Below are 20917 nucleotides of genomic sequence, written 5' to 3'. Positions count from 1 at the left end.
ATTATTTTATAATATTAAATGAAGTATGCATTATTATATAATTATTATAGAGTATTAAATCTTTTTAAAGTGTATAGTTTACTTTTTGAATGTTGCCATTATTGTAATTATGCAGTATTTGTTATTCAAACTGTGCAGTATCATCATAAGCTTCAACAAAATGATCATCGTCGTCCTCATCATCGCCTTCTTCATCCTCCCCATTAACTTCTTCATTAGTACCTTCACTCAAAGTAGTTTCATGATTCTCAGAATCAATGATTTCTTCCTCTTCCAAATATTCTTGTGGCGCACCGGCTCTTCTTAGTCTTGGACCTAGAAACTCTATAATTGGGGCAGTAAATGGAGCCCCTTGCTCAGCTAAAGTTGCATCAAATATATTTCTGAAACCTTCAAAAATATTAACGATTCGATGATCTGCACCCATTTCATCTTCATCTTCGTCAACAGCCATAAATAAATCATCATCATCAATTTCTTCCGGATTAGTAGCCGCCATTTCATTTGGAATACCTGGTGTTTGCCCAACTGTACCTCCAATGGTTTGTTCAGCAACATCACGGTTTAAAAAGAAATTTGGCCCACCAAAAACAGGTATATTTCCGCGGTCACGATCATCTCTATCATCATCATCGTCGTCTTGGGAGTCATCATTTGCATCATTGTTATCTTCGCCAGTAGTATCTTCACGATCTACACGTCTTGCTTGGAATCTACCATTAAATGGAAACAAAAATGTATTAGAAATAATGTTCATTCTAAAATCATCTCCCATTAATCTGCTGACGTAACCTGGGATTTCATTTTCAGCCCACAGCTTATTCAAATGCTCGAACCTCTTTAAGTTTAACGTTGTTAAATCACCTTGTCTCATAGCATTCTTACCAGTTTCACCATGTGAATTTAAGTATGGTGCAGGGATTAAAACAGTCGAAGCTGGCTGAGATAAATATAAACAGATTTCACCAGTATTTGGAATCAAAAATGCACCATAAGACTTAAAACAGTATTTTTGCAAGTGCTTAGACATTTCATGGCGATCTGCTCTTTGATGAATTTTGACACCACAGGCTAAGCAAATCTTGAAGTCTAGTCTATTATGAACATTTTTTAAGTTTGATGAATGTTCTTCTCGCAATCTAAATTCCTTTGAATTTGTAATATAAGTATTTAGGTGTTTAGATATATTGACCATTTTAACAATACCACAATATTCATATGGAATCAATTTTAAATATGGATCTATGTTATTTGAAGTTTTTGCTAATTCTTGGTTATACAAAAATGCACCATAAAATATTTCATCTAAGGAAGAACAATTTGTTAAAATAGCAGTACCAGCTTCGACAAACTCTTCCGTGTCAAGATCACTAAAATCATTTTCGATATTAACACCATTTACAAAAGTTAGTTCGGAATCTGAGGATCTTAGTAATTGATGAAAAGCTTTCAATAGCAGAAAACATCTTCTAATTATCGGCATTAAGTTTCTTAGTAAACTGGTGTATGCCAGACTGTATTCATTTAACTGTTTTTCTGTATTGAGGTTTTGTTCTCCAAATATTTGGATTAAGCTATCAATATATTTGGTTGGAACTTTGTAAAAAATACCAAATTCCTTAGCCTTCTTCATCAACTTAGTAGAATCACCAGCTCTAATTTGCCACATGAAATCTGTAATGAATTGGCCAGTAAAGGCTGCTAATGCGGATTTAATTGATTCTGCTAATGGCTTCTCAGAGAATAACGATTCTTTAACAATATATTGGAAAATTTGATTTTCATTATAGATCACCGCACCATCATTAATATATGGATCAAAATCCTTTTTAGGTACACCTAATGTATAACATGTCATAATAATGCCTATTAAAATATTTTTTAAAGTTTTAAATTTTTGCTCTTTACCAACTAATAAGTCTTTAGCAGCATTTGTGGCCAATCTAGATGATACCTCCATCATTGAAATTGTGTTTGCCCAATGCGTAGTTAGTATTCTGCTAGTATCTTTGTTTTCAAATCCCTTGGTCTTCTTCAGATTGTGATCAAATGCCTGAGCATGATCGACTGAATATGTTACTAACGAAAATACATTCTTATAATCTTCGGCGCTGAAAGTTTGCAAAGTTTGTAGAAGAGTGCTAGCTGAACATTTTTCCTTTAATAAATAATCTAGAGTTAGCCCATGATTATCTTTAGTGGTCTCATAAATAGGTAGCATTGTATTAGAATAGGTTTGGCAGAGTGGACATAAGAATGAATTAGGCGAGAAGCGCTTCTTTTGAATGTATCTCTTAAAACATGAATAATGAACTTTATGATTGCATGAAACAAAAACCTTTCTTGAACCTATTGTACCATCTTTTCTCAATGTAGCCAAAGTGGTATCATCAGTATAAATTAAATTGTTATCATCATTAACAAACCCATTCCATGGTTTGCTAAATTCAGCCGGATTGGAAATATTTCCGGATCTAAAAATGGGAGTATTCTCATGATATGCAGGTACTACAAAAAAGTCTTTTGATTTATCATCCTGACATAAAGCACATGTGAACTCCTCGATATCATTAACTGGCTCTTCCGAATCAATATCCATATCACTTTCACTCGGAGTTTTTGCATCCTTAGTGAATTCAGACTTGTGTTCTTTCATAAATTTAGATTGCTGGTTTGAAAATTTTGCTAGCATCTTCTTTTGACGTTTCTTAGCTAGTCTCTTTTTACGTTCTTTTTCAGTTTCCTCTAAATTGATGCCTTGATCTAGTTTCTTTGATTTATATTCATTGACAAACTCTTCTCCAAAACTAGACACCAAAATATCAAAAACAGCATCCTTTTCTTTTCTAATCATATATTGTAGCAAAAAATCTGCTTTTGAGAGAATATGCTCAGAAAATGTATCAGTCTTTGAGTTTGCGATTTGTAATAATAAGTTGCAAACTGGCATTCTCATATAAGTTTCGGGTAATGTATCTTTACCATTAACTTGCTCATTATCTATGAAAATTGCATGTAATAAATGCAATAGCTCATATAAATAACTACCATCCTCAAGGTCTATGGAAGTTTGCAATAGTTTATAAACTAATTTTCCAAAAACATTAGCTCTTGTAAAGTTACCTAAATACTTGACATTTTCATCTAATAATGAAAGATCACAAATCTGGGGTTGAAGAACAACTTTAGCTATATCTTTTTTCTTTTTGGCAAGGCGTGTTTTGATAACCGTTGAACTACTTTCAAAATCGTTTTCCATATTAGCAATATTTAGAGGATCTATATCAGAGAATATTGAGTCTTTTAATTGGAAAACACCACTATCAGCTAAACCTTTAGGCTCTATAAAATCAGAGATATCTTTTAAAATTCTATCAAATTCGGATGTCTCTTCTTTCAAATAATCAGGAATATTTTTTAATAATTTGGAATAAGACAATGGCTGGGAGTACAATCCATACATAATAGCATTCTTAATTTGAAATTCTTTTCTGCTTTCAGTAGTAACATCTTTTAAAAAAAATTCTCTCTCAGTTAAGATTTGATATATGAACGAAATAAATTGTTGGATAATTGTAAATATTTTATCCTCGTAAACAGTTTCCCGAAATTCTTGCTCATTGTTAAACCACTGTAAGATTTCCCACCTGTCAAGAATGTTAAAAATAATTCTTGGGACGTCATCTCTTTCAAATAAAAATGATAATTGATTCATGTGCAAGTCTCTAATATATGAGTTTAGTTCAGGATTATTCTTATAATATGTGATTTGATGCAATACAGACATACCATTTCTAACCCAAAACCCAGAGTCGATTTGACAACATAGAACAATTGATCTCAGGGTGAAATCAGATATTTTTAAGAAGTCAGATGTAGCGCCAATGGCATCAAACGCCAATTGTAACGGAATTTTCTCGATTAATAAGGAAAATAATGTATGAACTGGATTCATGTAAGCAATTCTTTCAGTACTAACTTGAAACTTAATTACCTCGTGAGTGTCCGACACTAGTTTATACGAAAGTGATCTATGACTCAAATAGCTGTTTAATAATTTTATAGCAGCTAGCAATGCCGCTTTATCAGTAAATTCGATCTGAGATTCAATAACTTTCTCAATTGTTTCTACAATTCCATAAATTGAAGTTGTAAAATCTAAATATGGAATGAAGTGCTGATCTTCGTGTAGTACATGCTCACCTTCCTTACGCTTAATCTTCCAAGCACCATTAAATAGTTTACACAGGGTTACAATTGAAACAAAAACTTTTGGATTTAAAATGAAATTAGGGTTAGTCACTTTACTTAAAATCGTTTCAATTGAGTATAACCCTTGCTTAAATGCAATTGCGAAACTTTTTGAAGGATTTGTTTGTTGTACTCTTTGCCATATAAGTAAGCCATTTTCAATTTTAGTGAAATCCATGAAGATATCATTAACTGACCACATAATATCTTCGAAAGAATTTGACTCAAACATTAGATTGATATTAGTTGGGCAGGTAAATAATTGAACAATGCATTCTCTTAATGCAGTTAGTTGAGGTTCTCTATCCATATAAGTTACAGATCTAATAATATGATTGAATATTTGGCAGAGCTGTTGTGAAAATACAGTTTTATAAATATTGGAGGATGCTAAAGTTGGAATAATAACGTTTTGAATATCTTTTCTTAGTTTTTTCCAAAATCTGTTATCGAAATATAAAATATATTGTAATCTGGAATTAGCATAATTGTAACATTTTGCCATTTCATCGGCTGGTAAATCATAAACACTTGTCACATCTTGATAAGTTGTTGAAATCTTTGATACACTCTCATTCGAAGTAAATCGCTTATGGCTACCTAAGGGAATTTTTCTATCATTGTTTAATAAAGATAAGTTTGCAAATGATTTATCATAAGATTCTGGAGAAAATTTATAAATATCGTATTTATCCAAAATTGTATTAGTCTTACTTCTGTTTATAGTATTTTGAAGAGGTATATTTTTAGATTCATTATCATTATTGTTATCATCACACCCACTATGTATCATATCAATGTCATTAGTCGCTTTCGAAGAATTAGAAATTATGCTTGAAGAATCAGTGATAGTTTCCATCTTTGAAAGATTAGCAGTAGTATCTTGTGAAAGGATTCTAGAATTATTTGAAAAGAATTTTTCATTTGGAGTTGAACATAAAACTTTCCCTAAAATATCTCTAAATACATCTTGAAAAGTAGGATTTGGTAAATTCAAACAATGATTGATCCATGCAATAATGTATTTGCAAACTTCTTGATGAATGTATTCCTTCCATGAGGTTAATGTTGCACTTAACCCATTAATTTGAACATTAATAAAGCCTGTCAACAAAGTATTCAAATCGGTAGATGTTTTTAACATGGCACGGCCTTCACTGTCGATTTTTGATGTTAATATATCAACATGATAAGTATCTGGCACACCTTGTCTTAGAGCAGTAGTTGCTTGTGAATAATTATGGAATTCATCATTGTAAATCATGACAGTATAGTCTTTAATTTGTGGATGCTTTGGTGGAACTCGTTGTGGAGGCGGTGGTATTGGAGGCGAATGTGCAGGAGGTGGGGTATTAATTTGACTTAAATCTATGTTATTATGATCCGAATGATTTGACAAATTTGAATGAATAGAATGGTTTGATTGTACCGAAGCATTTTCTATTTCTGTATCTGTTTCTGTTTCAATATCTGTTTGTAAATCAACTTTAATATCGGAATTAAGTGCGGAATTTGTAGTAGTAGGGTTAATATTTCCTTCTGAGCTACTATCTATAAGGCCATTTGAAGCTGACGTATTATTTTGAATGGTGTTAGTAGTATTTTCTTCAGTATCATCGATTATAAAAACGTTTTTGTATTCTAAATCCCTTAAGAAGTCAATGATTTTATTATTTTGTTCTTCTTTATGAAATTCTTTAATAAGTCTGGTAATTTTCGATTGTAAGGTTGGCAATGGTTCAATATTTTGATCAAAGATATCAATAAAATAATCCAATACTGTCGATAGAACGGTTTCTAAAACATTAATCGAATCCTTAGAGTATAACTCCTCATCAGCCAATGAAGTTGTGCCATTATTATTATTATTATTTTTATTATTATTATTAAAATCTTGTTCAGCCTTACAATGCAATTCTGATTTCCAAGCTTCGTGATCACCACAATCACAGATACCTGAAGTAACATCTGTGCAAATATTTGTATAGACATGATGATTCACATGGTCGTTGGGATTAAAACAATGGATACACAAAACACACGTATCATCAGAACCACATTCTTGGCATCTATAAATTGGCTCACCAATCCTAAATTTTCGGCTACAATTTCTACCAGAATGATGATTAATAATATTTTTCTTATTGATATGATCGAAAAATGGACGTTTTAAAGGTTTCTTATCTAACGGTAAAGCATCAATTATTGTCTTTGGAAATAAATCTGAGTCAGTATCTGGGAATAACGTTGGTAAATATTTACCATCTGTTGAAATGATGTAATAAAGATAATAAAATATACTGTTCTTTAATCTATAGTTTAAATGAGCCCTCTCGTTTGATGATTTGGCTTTACACAAAGAAGGGGAATCTGGAATAGTATTCAAAGTATTGAACAATTGGCTAGCTAAAGATTGATTTATCATTTTCTCTTTCTAATGGATAAACGATAGCGATGCGTACACCTTGAAAAAAAATAGGTCACAGAAACAAATATAATAAGTATATATTAGTTAGGAATAGGTTGGATAGTTAATAAGTAAAATACTACTAACAAAATCTGCACCTGTATCTGATGTTTGATCGATATCTTTTTTATCTTCTATATAGAACCAAGCAGATTAGTAATATGAAAAATAATACTTATTCTTAGAAAAACTCAAAAATGTAAAAAGAGTAAGAAAATCCAATGAAGTAGAATATGTTTTAATTTCAAAGTCTATGATCCAAGATAAAATATAGTATCTGGATAAATAGTGAGTAGCTGTTATAAAATTGTTTAGACAACGCTGTGAATTTTCCACACCTGAAGCTCTTCACCGTTTCTTATAAGATCCAGTTTTAACTCTGTAGGCAATGTAGTAAAAATAAAGTAGCGAATAATGTATGATCCAATTAGCGGATTAGTGTTTATCTTGTGAGAAGGTGTCTGGTATTGTGGGCTTCCAAATGTAGTTAAAACCCTTTATGCAATCCTTACGATATTTACTTGATGTATTGCAATCCCTTAGATAACCATTACTTGTTAGCAGGATTTGTTCTTCACAGTTCTATCATCTTCCCTTGTCATCGGATTGTTTCACACAGAAAATCCGCGACCTCATAGAATTTTGCACGTGATAACGAAGACAATGGCAGGCGGTAGTCTATGGTGTATTGTTATTAACTTCCGAAAGAAGTATTTATCATAGTACAATGGATGCTATTATTATCTGGTTATACTTTTATACGTTGAGCTATATAAAGTTAAAATAAAAATCTGCGAAAGAATATAAAACAAATAATATTCAAGATAACACCATAAAAGATGTGTTCAGTCTCATATTGAAGGCAATCCTGGCCCATCCGAGTAATTTCTCGTAGGATATCACAATCAATAAATATTATTAATCAGTTATGTAATTATAAACGTATGTGACATAACAATATTTACTTCCTCCTGAATATCAAGAGAGCTAGATTTAGTGGTTTGCAACTCAATTTACATAATCTCTTTGAATCTACTCTTCGAAGTACTCGTATCCTACTATATCACGAGGGAACTATACGACCTGAACCCCTCACCTGATCATTTAGAAGAGTTATGATGGAATCTCTATACTCTGAGTAGAGTAGAGAAACATGATTTTCACGTCTGTTTAGTTCATGAGCCATGCGGTTTTATCAAGACTATATGAAGATTTGAGGACCACTTTGGAATACTTATATATATCCTAGAGAAACTAGTACTACACCACAATTTTTTTTAAAAAATAATCATTTCAAAAGAAATCCGAAGAAATTATAGGAAAGGTGAAAGATATTCCAAGTAAACCAAAGGATTCCCTGGATTAAACCCCATTCTTGAAAATTGTTGGCCACTACTCATAGCTTAGCAATGTGAATTATGTACTATGTCATCGCTGCAATAATATTATAGTTAGACAGATATATATATTAGTTAGAATGGTTAAAGAACCTTGCTTGTCATTACCAATTTTATTAGGGGCACAAGAATATGCATACTGCTTTAATGCTCCCCATGACACAGAGGAAAATTTTATTAAATACATATCCATAGTATAATATATATTGAATTAGGTGCTCATGTATTTTGTATCAGATGGTAAGGAAATTGCTATATAAATGTTTGTTATATATGTAAAGTACAATTATTTTTGCCTCTGTGCCAGTTAAATAGAACAAGGGTTAGAAAATCATATTTCTTTTTCTTTTATTTTTATATTTACTGTTTTATTTTCTTTGAGGTTGTTAATATGCTAGTAAATGTTCACCCTTTATTAAGCAAATATTTACCGTAGCAGGAAATATTGCCTAATGTAGACAGATTATTCAAAAAATTCTAGCACTTAGAGGGAAGAGCCATTGCTCCTAATATGAAAAAAAATTCTAATATTTAATAGACAAAGTAATAAGATCAAAATAAAAAACAACGTTATTAAATAAGTAATAATAATAAAGAGATATATAATGTACATACCTCGTTGGCCATTCATTCATTACCACAATTTTTTTACTTTATAAATAAAAAATGTCGACTGTTCATATAGTATATATTACAATGTTGATATAAATACTAGGAGGGATTAAATCAATTATAGATTATCTGAGAGATGATATGCATTATAAATTTCTAAATCTTATTTCTTCAATTCCATATGCTCGTTATCAACTTTTCGGCATAATTTCTTCACAATAGAAAACATTAATTTCTTATTTTCTGCACCAGGAAATTGCCTTCTTATATTTTTACCAAATTCTTTAACATTCACTTTACCATCACCAATAGCATCAATGATGTCTTGTTCAGTAATTAGGTGAATTGCATTAACACTATCTGATTCTAATTTAATTTTCTTTCTTGGACTTTCTTCTTTAACGGTAACTCCAGAAGTATTTGAAAGAGCTGTACTATCAATTGAGCTATCTGTTCTGTCATTCCTACGCTTTGCTGTAGTTGGATTCCATTCACCTTTTTCAAAATTATCCAATACTTTCTTATCAGCTTTTAATATGATAATGCAATCCTTGATACTTTTCACACTGATTTGTGGTTCTCTACAATTTGGTATGACAACATCGGACCCTTCTTTCTTTACAGATATAGCATCCTTGCCATTACCGGTGGTATCAGAATTTTCTCCTTCTTCCTTTTTAATCGAAAGATCAGTGCTCTTTTTCTCTTCATCATCATCCTTATTAGATTCTGGGTTTTCCAAATCTGATTCGGATAAGTATGGATTTAGTTGATCATCATCATCCGAATATAAGGCTGCAAGTTCAGTTTTTTGCAAAGCTTTCTTGATTTGTTCACCTTGCTGATCAATCTTCTTTTCAGCAAATAAGTCATCTTCTTTAGTTTCTTCTGGATGCTCTTCTTCATCACGTAAACCCATTGCATTAGCTTGTAACATTTCTTTTTTAATTCTTTGTTCTGATTCTTTATTTTCTTGTTCATTACCATCCATTATTGGAGCTTCTTCATCGTCAGCAAATTCTTCATCAAAATCTAGTTCAACTTCTGAATTATCGTCATGCTCACTTTCTTCTGCTCCATCAATTCTTTGATCTGCAACTGCTTTCAATCTTCTCTTAGTTCTGTCATATCTCGTGGTAGTAGTACCAATATTATCTAAATGTTTCATTAACCACCTAGGAATCTCACCTACTTTTTTTATCCATTCTTTTTCTGCTTCCTCAATTGTTAAAGTAGCATACTTATTTCTTGCTGTGAATTTATAAACTTTATCAGCTGGCGTCATAGTAAAACTACCGTCATCTTCAACACTTAATAAGACATAAGAATCAGAATTACCAGCCTCATATGAACCAACCCAAGTATTATATCCATCATAATCTTCCATCACCCATGGATAAAATTCTTCAAATCTTAATTTCTTAGCATTTTCATCCAATACTTTTAATTGACGTGTCTTTCTTTTGCTTGTATTACCTCTTTTAACCCTACCACCCCCATCAGGCGCAACATCAGCCATAGGATCAATTGTACCATGTTCAAAAGAACCGTCCTCTAGTGGTGCTTCTTCCCTACCATCATAAGTAACCATACCAACCTTTGTTGGATCAGATGATATTCCGACAACTTCTAAAGGCGTTTGTATAATATTCATGTCATTAGTATCAGTTGCTGGCTTTTTAATTAGGTTTTCTGGAGTTGGTATCGATGGATCACTGATATTAGTTGTACCATTTGTAGCTATATTATTTGCTGTAGGACTATTAGAAGCAGGTATTTGTTCATCATTTGTAGCTATTTGGGTAGATGCTGTTGATGGGCCAACGGCAGAAGCACCAGCCGCTGGAACACTTGGAGTTGCTGCTCTATTGGCAGCTAAACCAGTTTTTTTCGCATGACTAGAATCATTACCTTGTTGTGTTTTTTTATAATCTTGGATTTCTTTTTGTCTTTGCACAATTTCAGCTCTTGTTAATTGGAATTGTAAGTTTCTTGTATCCTTACGATGCAATCTGATTGGTAAATGAAAATCTACGGTTGGATTTATTTTTTTCTTACTTTGAAATTTTAATAAATGAATTCTCATATTATCCAAAGAATCTTTTGAAATAGCTCTTAAGGGAAACTCATTATATTCTTCTTCTTTACTTTCGTTTTCTTCCTTCTTAACTTCAACACCTAACGCACCATTTTCTTCTTTCTTCATGCCAGCTCCTTTAAGTGGCTTTCTTCTTCCCCTCATTAAACTTCTTCTAAGTCTATCTGGTTTGATAAATGGAGAAGCATCAGCAGAACCTCCGCTTCCTCCATTTCCTCTTCTTCCAGACATTCTTTCCACTAAATTAAGATTAGAATTTTTTTAAAATATATCAGTTACGGCCAATTGAAAGGACTTTTTTTAATACTTAATCCAAATTCTAATTGAATGGTATATTTTAGAGTAAATTTTGCTTTTTAAATGTTGACTTTCTTAATTATTGAATCACTTTTTTATCGTATTTAAAAAAAAAAAAGCAGTTGAATATTCAATTTCCCACGTAATATTGTAATATTCAAGGGTATACCTTAACGAATAATAAACAGTTCAACTTTTAATGGAATATACCCTTGGCTATTTTCTTGCAAGTCCTTAATATAACTTACTGTTTGGCTTAAATTTTTCAAATACTATAATTGGCTTCCTTATCTTCAGATTTTAAAATTACCGGCTGTTGCGCCAGCTTCCGTGGAAAAGTGTCACATTTTTTGATGCGGTGACGGTAAAGTCTAATAATAATAATAAAATAAATAAAAAACTTTCATTAAAAATAGCTTGAAAAAAGTATAGAAAAAAAAAATCTTCACAATTGTTTAATATACAATGTTAAAACTTAATATTCATTGGACAAACTTGTGAATAATTAATATAACACTCTTTCCACATTTTTTTGCATATATTCTTGTTTTTGTTCCTGTGACATAGTTAAAACTACTAAAGTGTGATAAAATTCCCAATCTGTACAAAAGATAATCAAAAAAAAATAAAATGTTATAGAAGAAACAATGGAGTAACCATATTTTTCTATTTATGGAATTCGTAATTTTTTTTAAATATATTGGGGATATATTGAATACGTTTTAAAATCAGACTTTGTATAAAAAAAAATTATTAAAGAAAACATTATCTTTTTTAATATGTTTAATGTATTAAAAATAAAAAGAATTCACTTGTATTATGTTTTCCAGGTTACTTTTAAAAGATATTTTGGAAACTGTATATTAAACTGCTATAATTATTGTGAAAATGAATAATAATATGAAATAGCTTTGTTTTACAAAAAGTTAAAGTGCTCATTGATGACATAAGTTTTTTATTATTAAAGTACAAAATATTTTAGAGAATAATTCTAGTGGCGAAAAATATAAACTTATACATCGAATTGAACCAGGACATTGATACGCATTATTTTTGAACAAAAAGAGTTGATTCATTATCAATAACAGACTGAGTCAGCTTTTATGAAGATTATGACACATTACTTACTTTTAATTGTTGATATTGTGACGAATCACCCACTTTTAATTGTTAATCATTTGATACAAGAATTTTTAACAAATACAATAGTTGGCTTTCGTACACGAATTTCAATCAGATTTCCTTATTCTAGTAATTTCTTATGCCTAAGAAGGTCATCACGCACGGCATTTTTTTTTTTTAATTTTCAGTCATCGCCTTTTAAGCTTCGAGAAATTGAAATATATAAAAAAAAAAAGATGAAATTCGATTAGGAAAAAAAATTAATATAAAGATAGTATCCAAGAGCCATTCAGCATCCTCATAAGAAAATGTCAGACACCAATTCATCTGTTGACCCACAAGTAGCCTATGATTTAATCACTAAAGGTTTACAGGAAGTTTTAAACCCACAAATTATTAAGAATGTCTTAGAAGTTGAAAAAAGACCAATTAAATTATACTGGGGTACAGCTACCACTGGTAAACCTCACTGTGGTTATTTTGTACCAATGACAAAATTAGCTCATTTCTTACAAGCTGGCTGTGAAGTTACAGTTCTTTTGGCCGATTTGCATGCATTTTTAGATAATATGAAAGCTCCATTAGAAACTATTAAATATAGAACTAAATACTATGAATGTTCTGTTAAAGCTATTTTAAAAAGTATCGGTGTCCCAATTGAAAAATTGAAATTTGTTGTTGGTTCTTCTTATCAATTGACTGCTGATTATACATTAGATATCTTTAAGATGTCCAACATTGTTTCTCAAAATGATGCCAAGAGAGCTGGTGCTGATGTTGTTAAACAGGTGGCCAACCCTTTATTATCTGGGTTGATTTACCCCTTAATGCAAGCGTTAGATGAACAATACTTGGATTGTGATGTTCAATTTGGTGGTGTTGACCAAAGAAAGATTTTTGTATTAGCTGAAGAAAATTTACCAAGTTTAGGCTATAAGAAGAGAGCACATTTAATGAATCCAATGGTTCCAGGGTTAGGACAAGGTGGTAAAATGTCAGCCTCTGATCCAAATTCTAAGATAGATTTATTAGAAGAACCAAAACAAGTTAAGAAGAAGATTAATAGTGCATTTTGTTCACCAGGTAATGTGGAAGACAATGGGTTATTATCATTTGTTGAATATGTTGTTGGCCCAATCCAAGAATTGAAAGCTACCAATGATCCAAGTTTAGAGAAATTTAACTTCCATATTGATAGACCAGAAAAATTTGGTGGTCCAATTACTTATAAATCATTTGAAGAATTAAAACAAGATTTTAAAGATGAAAAATTATCACCACCTGATTTGAAAATTGGTGTTTCTGATGCTATTAATGAATTATTGAAACCATTAAGAGAAGAATATAAAACTAACGAAGAATACAGAGAAGCTCAATTAAAGGGGTACCCTGCTGCTGAAGTTAAAGCAAAGAAAGTAAAGAAACCAAAAAATAAAGGTACCAAATATCCAGGTTCGAATAACAAGGAAGTGGAAAATACTAGTAAAGACTCTGTTAGTGAAGTTAATGATAAATTGAAAGAATCTACTTTGTAAAAAAATACAAAAACATAAAGATAAAAAAAAAAAAAATAATGAAAATTTTATATAAAAATAAAAAATATATATAGAATTTTATAGAAGCATTTTGTAAAAGATTTAAAAAATTTCCCAACCTCCAATATCTAAATTGCCATCAGTCTTCCTAAAAATTAGATGCGGGATCATATTATTTAATAAAATATCATTTTTCAAATAGTTCCAAGCAGCTTCATTTAAGATTAAAGGTAGACTTTCATTAGTATCAGTTGTATTGAATTTATTTTTATAAGGAGACTCAATAAATGAACCTCTAGTACCATAAGAAATATAAATGACATTGGCAAATGGTAAGATAAACATCCCAAAAGTGTTTATAACTTTACAATTATTTCTTGAATGATTTGTACATTCACCCAATTTAAAATCATGCCAAGGTAATAAATTTTTAAATAACAAAATTTTATTACAAAATAAACAGATGGCAATATCAAATTTTAATATTTCTGAATTGAAATTAGTAAAAAATTTCTGTAAATTTAAATTTGTTTGCAAAATTAAATCGGAATAATTATGAGGTAAATGGATTAAATTGAAATTTTGGAACGTTTCAATGTATGAATGTGATAAATTATAATGAATGATATTACGAGTTAACATTGAAGAAGAGGATAATGATTTTAAAGTCGATTCAATGATTGGTAATTCTAATTTTAAAAATCGATCTAAAATTTGGGATAATGAAATAGGGTGAGAAGCGTGGAAGAATTTCAAATAAAAATTTATGTCATCCAACTCTGTTAGGGACAATTCGTTTAATTGATACATTGAATAAATTAATAAAATCAATTTTTTGAAAAAAATCTTTAAACTATTTTGAATAATGGAGTAAATTTTTAATTTCAAATCATCGATTGCCATGGTAGATGGTTCATAATTAAAGAATGATAAATATCTATTAAAGATTCTAAACATCAACGAGATTTCATTGTTCTCATTTGGAATGTTCCTCATAGGTAAATTAATTGTAGCGCCATTTTGTATAAACTCTTTTGATAGATTGAAAAAATCATGATGTAATTTTTTAAATAATAAATCTGTTATAGTTAAATTATGAAGTTCTATTTTTGAAAATTTCAATTCATAATTGATGGATGATAAAAATAATAAATGACGATCAATATCAATAAAATTAAAGGTAGAATCATTTTTAATTATTTGTAAAAATGAATTCCAATTTAAAAAATTATTGAATAATGATTGTATAATTTCAGGATTAAAATAATAGTATCTATAAATGAATGTTTTCAAATTAGCCAATAATTTTATAGTGATCAATTTTTGATTTGGAATAGTGGTGAGTGTACAATTTTTGGCGGTTAAATAAATCTGTAAATTTACAATTGTATTAATGAAAATTTTGTTTAATTCATTGAAAATGGAAATTATTGAACTTAATTTTTTCTTATGAGATATACTTATCAAAATGAGTGTTAATTTAAATGGGAATGAAAATTCAGTGAATTGATTACTATACTGGGGAGTAGTTATAAGTTGTGAATGTTTAAAATTTAAATTATTTTCACATAGAACGGGTAAAAAGGAATTAGTTAAATTCGAACATACTGGACAATATAAGATACCAATCCCCCACATCAGGGGAATATTTTTGGTAGATTGGAAAGCGAATGGTAAGATTGCTTGCATATGATTTGATAAACATTTGATATGAGCACCATGGCCACATGAGTTTGTAATAATTCCCTCTTTAGAATGGGTGCTTGTGTGAGAAATTATTGAATTTTCAGTAAATGTGAAATAAATAGAATTGGAAATAAGATCATCTTTACAAAAACAACATTCATCTTTGACAGGGGAAGAATCGATCGATAATGAAGGGTTATATTTTAAAAATAAATTTTGTTGTTTAGAAAATTTGGATAACAATTTCTTGTGATGGGAGATGATTTTTTTAGGGTTCCTAGTGGGGAGAGAAGGAGAAGGAGAAGGAGAAGAAAAAGAGAGGGAGTGGAATGGGGCAATAATAAGATTTTGATTCGATGTCATTCGTAAAATGTTTTGAAGAAGTAATTGAATTGAATCAAATTTGAGGAGTGATTTTAAATGGGAGATTGTAATAGGTGTGAAAAACGATTGGAAATTTTTGAAATTGTTTAAAAGACAAATGTAGATGAGATTTACGCAATTAATACGCAATGAATCATCCCTTATTGCTAACTCAATCCGATCTAGTAAATACCGATGGAAAGCAGGGGATGAGGACAAACGGAATACCTTGGGGTTATCTTGCTTACAATTGAATATGGCTAATTGTAAAGGATCTTGTATAATGGAAAGTAGATCGGTTGATTGTGAGAAGGTGAGACCTATATAATATGGATTGATATAGGTCAAATATTTCTTCTTCAATTGATATAAGGAATTTTTGGTAATAGTAGTTTGAGATAAGATAGTGGTGAACTTGGGCAAAGAAGAAATATTTTTTGGTAAACATAATAATAAATTTGAATAGGATAATTTTTTCCAATTCAAACAATTAATAATTTCATGTTGTATTAGCAATTCGTCATTGTGAGGGATTGGTGATGTGAATAATTGTAACAATATTAAAAGAGAATGAGTTGGGTCATTCTTGAGTTTTGATAAATAATTTTGCCAAAACTGATCAAGGTTTGAATAGGTTATGGTTTGTCTTAGGATGTAATAATCATTAAAAATCAAGAATTTTTTCATATGAATATCTTGTGAATACATTAAAGATTGCAATTTGAGAGAATCCCCATTACGGATCCATTGGTTTGATTGAATTTGTAAAATCAAAACAATAGAAATCAAACATGGTTCCGAGATTAAAAGTAAATCCGGCGGTGTAAGGTCCGTGACGTCGGCGGCTAATTTTTGTAAAATCAATGACGTAATAATATTAAACGGGTGTAAAAGCGTGACAGAACATCTTGAGAAATCGAATTGTAAATAACGAGCAATGGATTTTATAGGAGTGAGATAATTTCGAAAAGCTTGTAATTGAGATAATTCTCTTTTTATAGACAATTGTAATTGTAATTGCAATTGTGATGGGGACAGAGTAGAGATGAACGATTGTAAGATTAGTACTAGCGAAGGGATATATTGGTAGATTTTAATAAAAGAATGATCTTCAAATAATATGTGAGAGTGTAATTTTTTTCTAATGGGGAGTACATTGGAGAAAAACAAAGGAAGATGATGCAAAAGAGAAGGCGAGAGAGAAGGCGAGATCTCCTGTGTAGAAGAGAGTAATTTCCATACGTGGTTCAAGATGGGAGGAAGAGGAGGAGTAGTACGATCCGAGTTTGCAAGAAAGTAGTGCAACGATCTTTGGATGAAATTGTTCGCAACAACCAGGCGAGTAGCAAGTGGATCTTTTAAGAATTGATCGAAAATTAAAAGTGCTGTAGCTGGTGGTAAAATCAAATAAGTATCGATGAATTGAACAAATAAGAGTGATCTAGGAATAGATTGAATTGCAAATACATTATTGATGAATTGAACAAACAAATTGTTATGTGGAATGAAATTCAGCAAGTATTGTAATCTAGACCCGTGGAACAACGAGATGTTATTATTATTGTTGTTGCTGTTAATGGTGGATAACCGACTGTTGTAATGGCCGATAATAGATCCGACGGAGTTATCGCAAGCGCGCTTGCAAGCGCGCTTGCGATTGTTGGTAGAACAATCGCAACTTTGATAGTCCGGAAATAGCCAAGGGCCGAAGGGGAAAGGAGATGGATCTTTGCCCAAGAGGTTTAACCTGTATAGGAACGGATAGGCAAACGCCTTTGCATTGTTGAGGTTGTTTTCCACCGACAGTTCAACACTGGACAATTGCAAATTCGATTCATAGGCGTTGGCCAGAACTTTTTGCAACGACAAAGCATTGACTTGCTCTTCCGAGTAGTCCTGCAGGCATCTCAGCACGTCATACACAACCCACTGGTTGAAATAGTCGATCGTGTTCAAGATCTCGACATTTGGTATGTTTCTATTAATAAACAACCGTTTTAGCTTGTCCAAATATTTCCAATCCCTACATGAAACGAGTATGGCCAATGGACTATAGAAAATTTGCCATATGGAATCAACAAGTTTTCGTTTGACCTTTCCATCCAATTCGGCCATGTTATCGACAACTCGCAAATAATCTTGGATTGATACGTTGTCATCTTGAGATTGAAACAACACCAGATGATACTCGTAGTAGCGTGAATCGAACGACAATGCTTGGTTGGAATTGACACGCTGGGAATCTTGCAGAAAAAGAAACGAAGCCTCTTTACACTTTGTATTGTGTTCAATGGCAATGGAACAGTCTGCCACGTGGTCCAGCAGAACAGCCAACGTGGCCGTAACATCGCCGTTCGATGCATGGTGGAGTGTTTCACGTAAGGAACGACAGAGATTGTAACGCGGCTCAGCACCAGTAGGTAGTGGGGTCTTTGTGGGAAATACACTGAGAAAGTCCCTGAGCGTGGGGGCGGAGACAGGCGCGGAGACAGGCGCAGGACAGAAACAGGCGCAGGAGCACTCGTTAGGGGAGCGCGGAGAAGAAGGCGTAGAGGCCATCACAGAGGGGGAAGAAGTACACGCAGTACACAACGTACACACAGTACACCACGCACACATAGCACTTGGAGAAATGGGCGCAGCACAGTGGGACTCCGCAGGCCACCACGCCACGCGTTGCCTGTGTCTTTATAAGCCTTACTAAGAAAAGGTAGCAGAGGGCAGACGGCAGAGGGCAGACGGCAGAGGGCAGTTTGCCCACTATACACCACAGAATACACGTACATACGTCACCAGTGCCTGCATCGCAGATCCACACGTAAATCGGTGTAAATCCGCGTACCTCCGTGTAAGTCCGCTTGACTCAGCGGCTGAGGGCTCGCCGGCAGCATGTTTTGCAATTAGAGTAGAAGCATCCAGAGAATGTTGTCTTGGTAACTACAGGCAATGACACAATGCCACAAGCTACAATGCCAGGCCTGCCAGGCCCACAATGCCTCCTGCTGGGGCAGTCAATGCTAAACACCGGGACGTGCATATGCTGTCGGTAGTTATTGTTTGGAGCTTGCGGATTGTACGGAGCTTGCTGGTTGTACAGTGCTTGCTGATTATACAGTGCTTGCATATGCTGCTGGGTAATTTACCACTCGTATTGGGAAAAGGTATTGGCCAGTTACAAGCCGTACAGTGATCTTGGAAAGGTATATATAGGGTCCCCTTACCCCTGCAAAACTCACAGAAGTTCTCACATCTCGCCTCGTTCATCTTACATCTCCCGTCTACATCCACATAGACGTTGCAAAACATCAGATTCTATTACAGACACAAAACACATTCATATTTTACACTATTACATTTTACAATGGGTAAAGAAGCACATTCTATTTCTTCTGTCGATAGCGGCTCCGGGACTGATTCTGAGTCGCGTCGCTCCGTGTCACAAAATCCGCAAGATTGCCAAGAGAAGAATGTTGTCCCAAAGCCTCCTCTTCCAGGTGATGTAGAACAACAGGGCCAGGACCAAAGCCAAGTTTCACAACGCGTATTGCCCGATGTCCATTCGCGTTATGATATCGGCCGTAATTGTTGGCGTAACCATTTTTTGGCCATGTATGGTGAGTTTTGTGGTACTTTCATCTTTCTATCCACAGGCTATTTCACTGCTCAATCTGCCAACCATGGTTGGATGATGAAGGAATACGATGACAAGTTTGATTCTCACCCGGCACGTATCCTAATGATTGCATTTGGGTTTTCCATGGGGTTGATGGTTTCCATTTTTTCCTTCTGTGATTTATGTCCCTGCGCGTTCAACCCAGCAGTAGCGTTTGCCTTGTTTTTGGTCCGTGGCATGAGTTTTGTTAGATTGGTTTTAATTTTCATTACCAACATTGTTGCCGCAATGGCTGCTGCTGGGTTGGTCAGTGCCATGACTCCAGGTAAAGTTGCTTTTGATTTGACTATTGGGCTGGGAGCTTCGAGAACCAGGGCTAACTTTATGGAGATGTTTGGTACTGCCTATTTGTGTATTGTTGTTATCATGTGCGCAAGAGAGCCAAGAAGAACCAATAAATGGTGTGCCTTGCCTATCGGCTTTGTATTATTTGCCATGCATATTTGGATGCTGGCTTATGATGGGTGTGGTATTAATCCTGCAAGAGCTTTGGGTTCTGCCGTCGCCAAACGTTATTTCCCACATTACCATTGGATTTATTGGATCGGGCCTTTAAGTGGTTCTATATTCGCAGCTTTACTGTGGTGGATCTTACAGTGGTTAGATTACACCAAGTATATTGAAGCTGAAAAGACCACTTTCTACAACCCAGAAACTGGTTGTACCGAACCAGTAGAATAAGCAACCTCTCCTAATACACGAACATTTAATCACTCATTATTTAATATTTTCTATCTATTCTAGTCCTATTTACTACCATATTATTTATTTACTTAAACTTTCCTTAATGCATATTTTCTCATTCCTTTATTCGCAAATGTTTCCTTTTCAAGTAGAAATCCCGCCCGGGATCTCAGATGGCCCCTCATTTTTAATTGAATTCCGCCGGATTGTTTTGCCTCTTCACATGCACACACACATATATATATACGCATATAAAACCAACAAGGTTAATATTTTTATTATTTGTTTTGGGAAATAAACTGTCGAGAACATGTGGGTTTGTTGATTTTAAGCATTTTACACTATGAACTCTCCATTACTCACATATCAACACGTCATTGGCTTGTGTTTCCCACATGGTGTGATTTCATTACAAGATGCACAATTTGGTTTTATCGTCGAATTTTTTTTTCTTTTCTTTCTCTCTTTTATTTTTATTGAACGCTTGCTACATTATATTCGTATCGTGATTCAACCAATAAACAATTCACTGTCGATAAGCCGTTTCAATTGAGAGAATGTGACTTAATGATACCATCGAAATACAATCACCATACTTCCATTTGTCAGGTGGTATGTGATACTTATTTGTGAAAACAACAAACATATGGTGAGCTTGTAATATTTTTCATCACTAAGAATTAATAATAATTATTTGCTTATCTCCGCACCAATAATTAGTTCTTCATCTTT

General features: G+C 32.7%; 5 protein-coding genes across 5 annotated transcripts; 2 read left to right on the top strand and 3 right to left on the bottom strand.

Annotated features, from left to right (window-relative positions):
• Positions 1-121: 121 nt before the first annotated feature.
• UBR1 (E3 ubiquitin-protein ligase UBR1) lies at positions 122-6676 on the bottom strand (the record flags this gene model as incomplete). Its single annotated transcript, XM_004181967.1, has 1 exon — positions 122-6676. The coding sequence occupies one exon, from the start codon at positions 6674-6676 to the stop codon at positions 122-124; it is 6555 nt and encodes a 2184-aa protein (XP_004182015.1).
• A 2214-nt stretch (positions 6677-8890) lies between these two features.
• Positions 8891-11056, bottom strand: TFG1 (transcription factor IIF subunit TFG1; the record flags this gene model as incomplete). Its single annotated transcript, XM_004181966.1, has 1 exon — positions 8891-11056. The coding sequence occupies one exon, from the start codon at positions 11054-11056 to the stop codon at positions 8891-8893; it is 2166 nt and encodes a 721-aa protein (XP_004182014.1).
• Positions 11057-12552: 1496 nt separating this feature from the next.
• Positions 12553-13779, top strand: TYS1 (tyrosine--tRNA ligase TYS1; the record flags this gene model as incomplete). The annotated part of the gene is made up of 1 exon (XM_004181965.1): positions 12553-13779. One exon carries the CDS (start codon positions 12553-12555, stop codon positions 13777-13779), a length of 1227 nt encoding a protein of 408 aa, XP_004182013.1.
• A 102-nt stretch (positions 13780-13881) lies between these two features.
• On the bottom strand, positions 13882-18447 carry UBR2 (putative ubiquitin-protein ligase UBR2; the record flags this gene model as incomplete). Its single annotated transcript, XM_004181964.1, has 1 exon — positions 13882-18447. One exon carries the CDS (start codon positions 18445-18447, stop codon positions 13882-13884), a length of 4566 nt encoding a protein of 1521 aa, XP_004182012.1.
• Positions 18448-19189: 742 nt separating this feature from the next.
• TBLA0H02060 (uncharacterized protein) lies at positions 19190-20182 on the top strand (the record flags this gene model as incomplete). The annotated part of the gene is made up of 1 exon (XM_004181963.1): positions 19190-20182. One exon carries the CDS (start codon positions 19190-19192, stop codon positions 20180-20182), a length of 993 nt encoding a protein of 330 aa, XP_004182011.1.
• Positions 20183-20917: the final 735 nt, after the last annotated feature.

Source organism: Henningerozyma blattae, chromosome 8 (genome assembly GCF_000315915.1).
Source record: "Henningerozyma blattae CBS 6284 chromosome 8, complete genome".
NCBI lineage: Eukaryota > Fungi > Ascomycota > Saccharomycetes > Saccharomycetales > Saccharomycetaceae > Henningerozyma > Henningerozyma blattae.
This window is presented reverse-complemented; position numbering and strand designations above follow the sequence as displayed.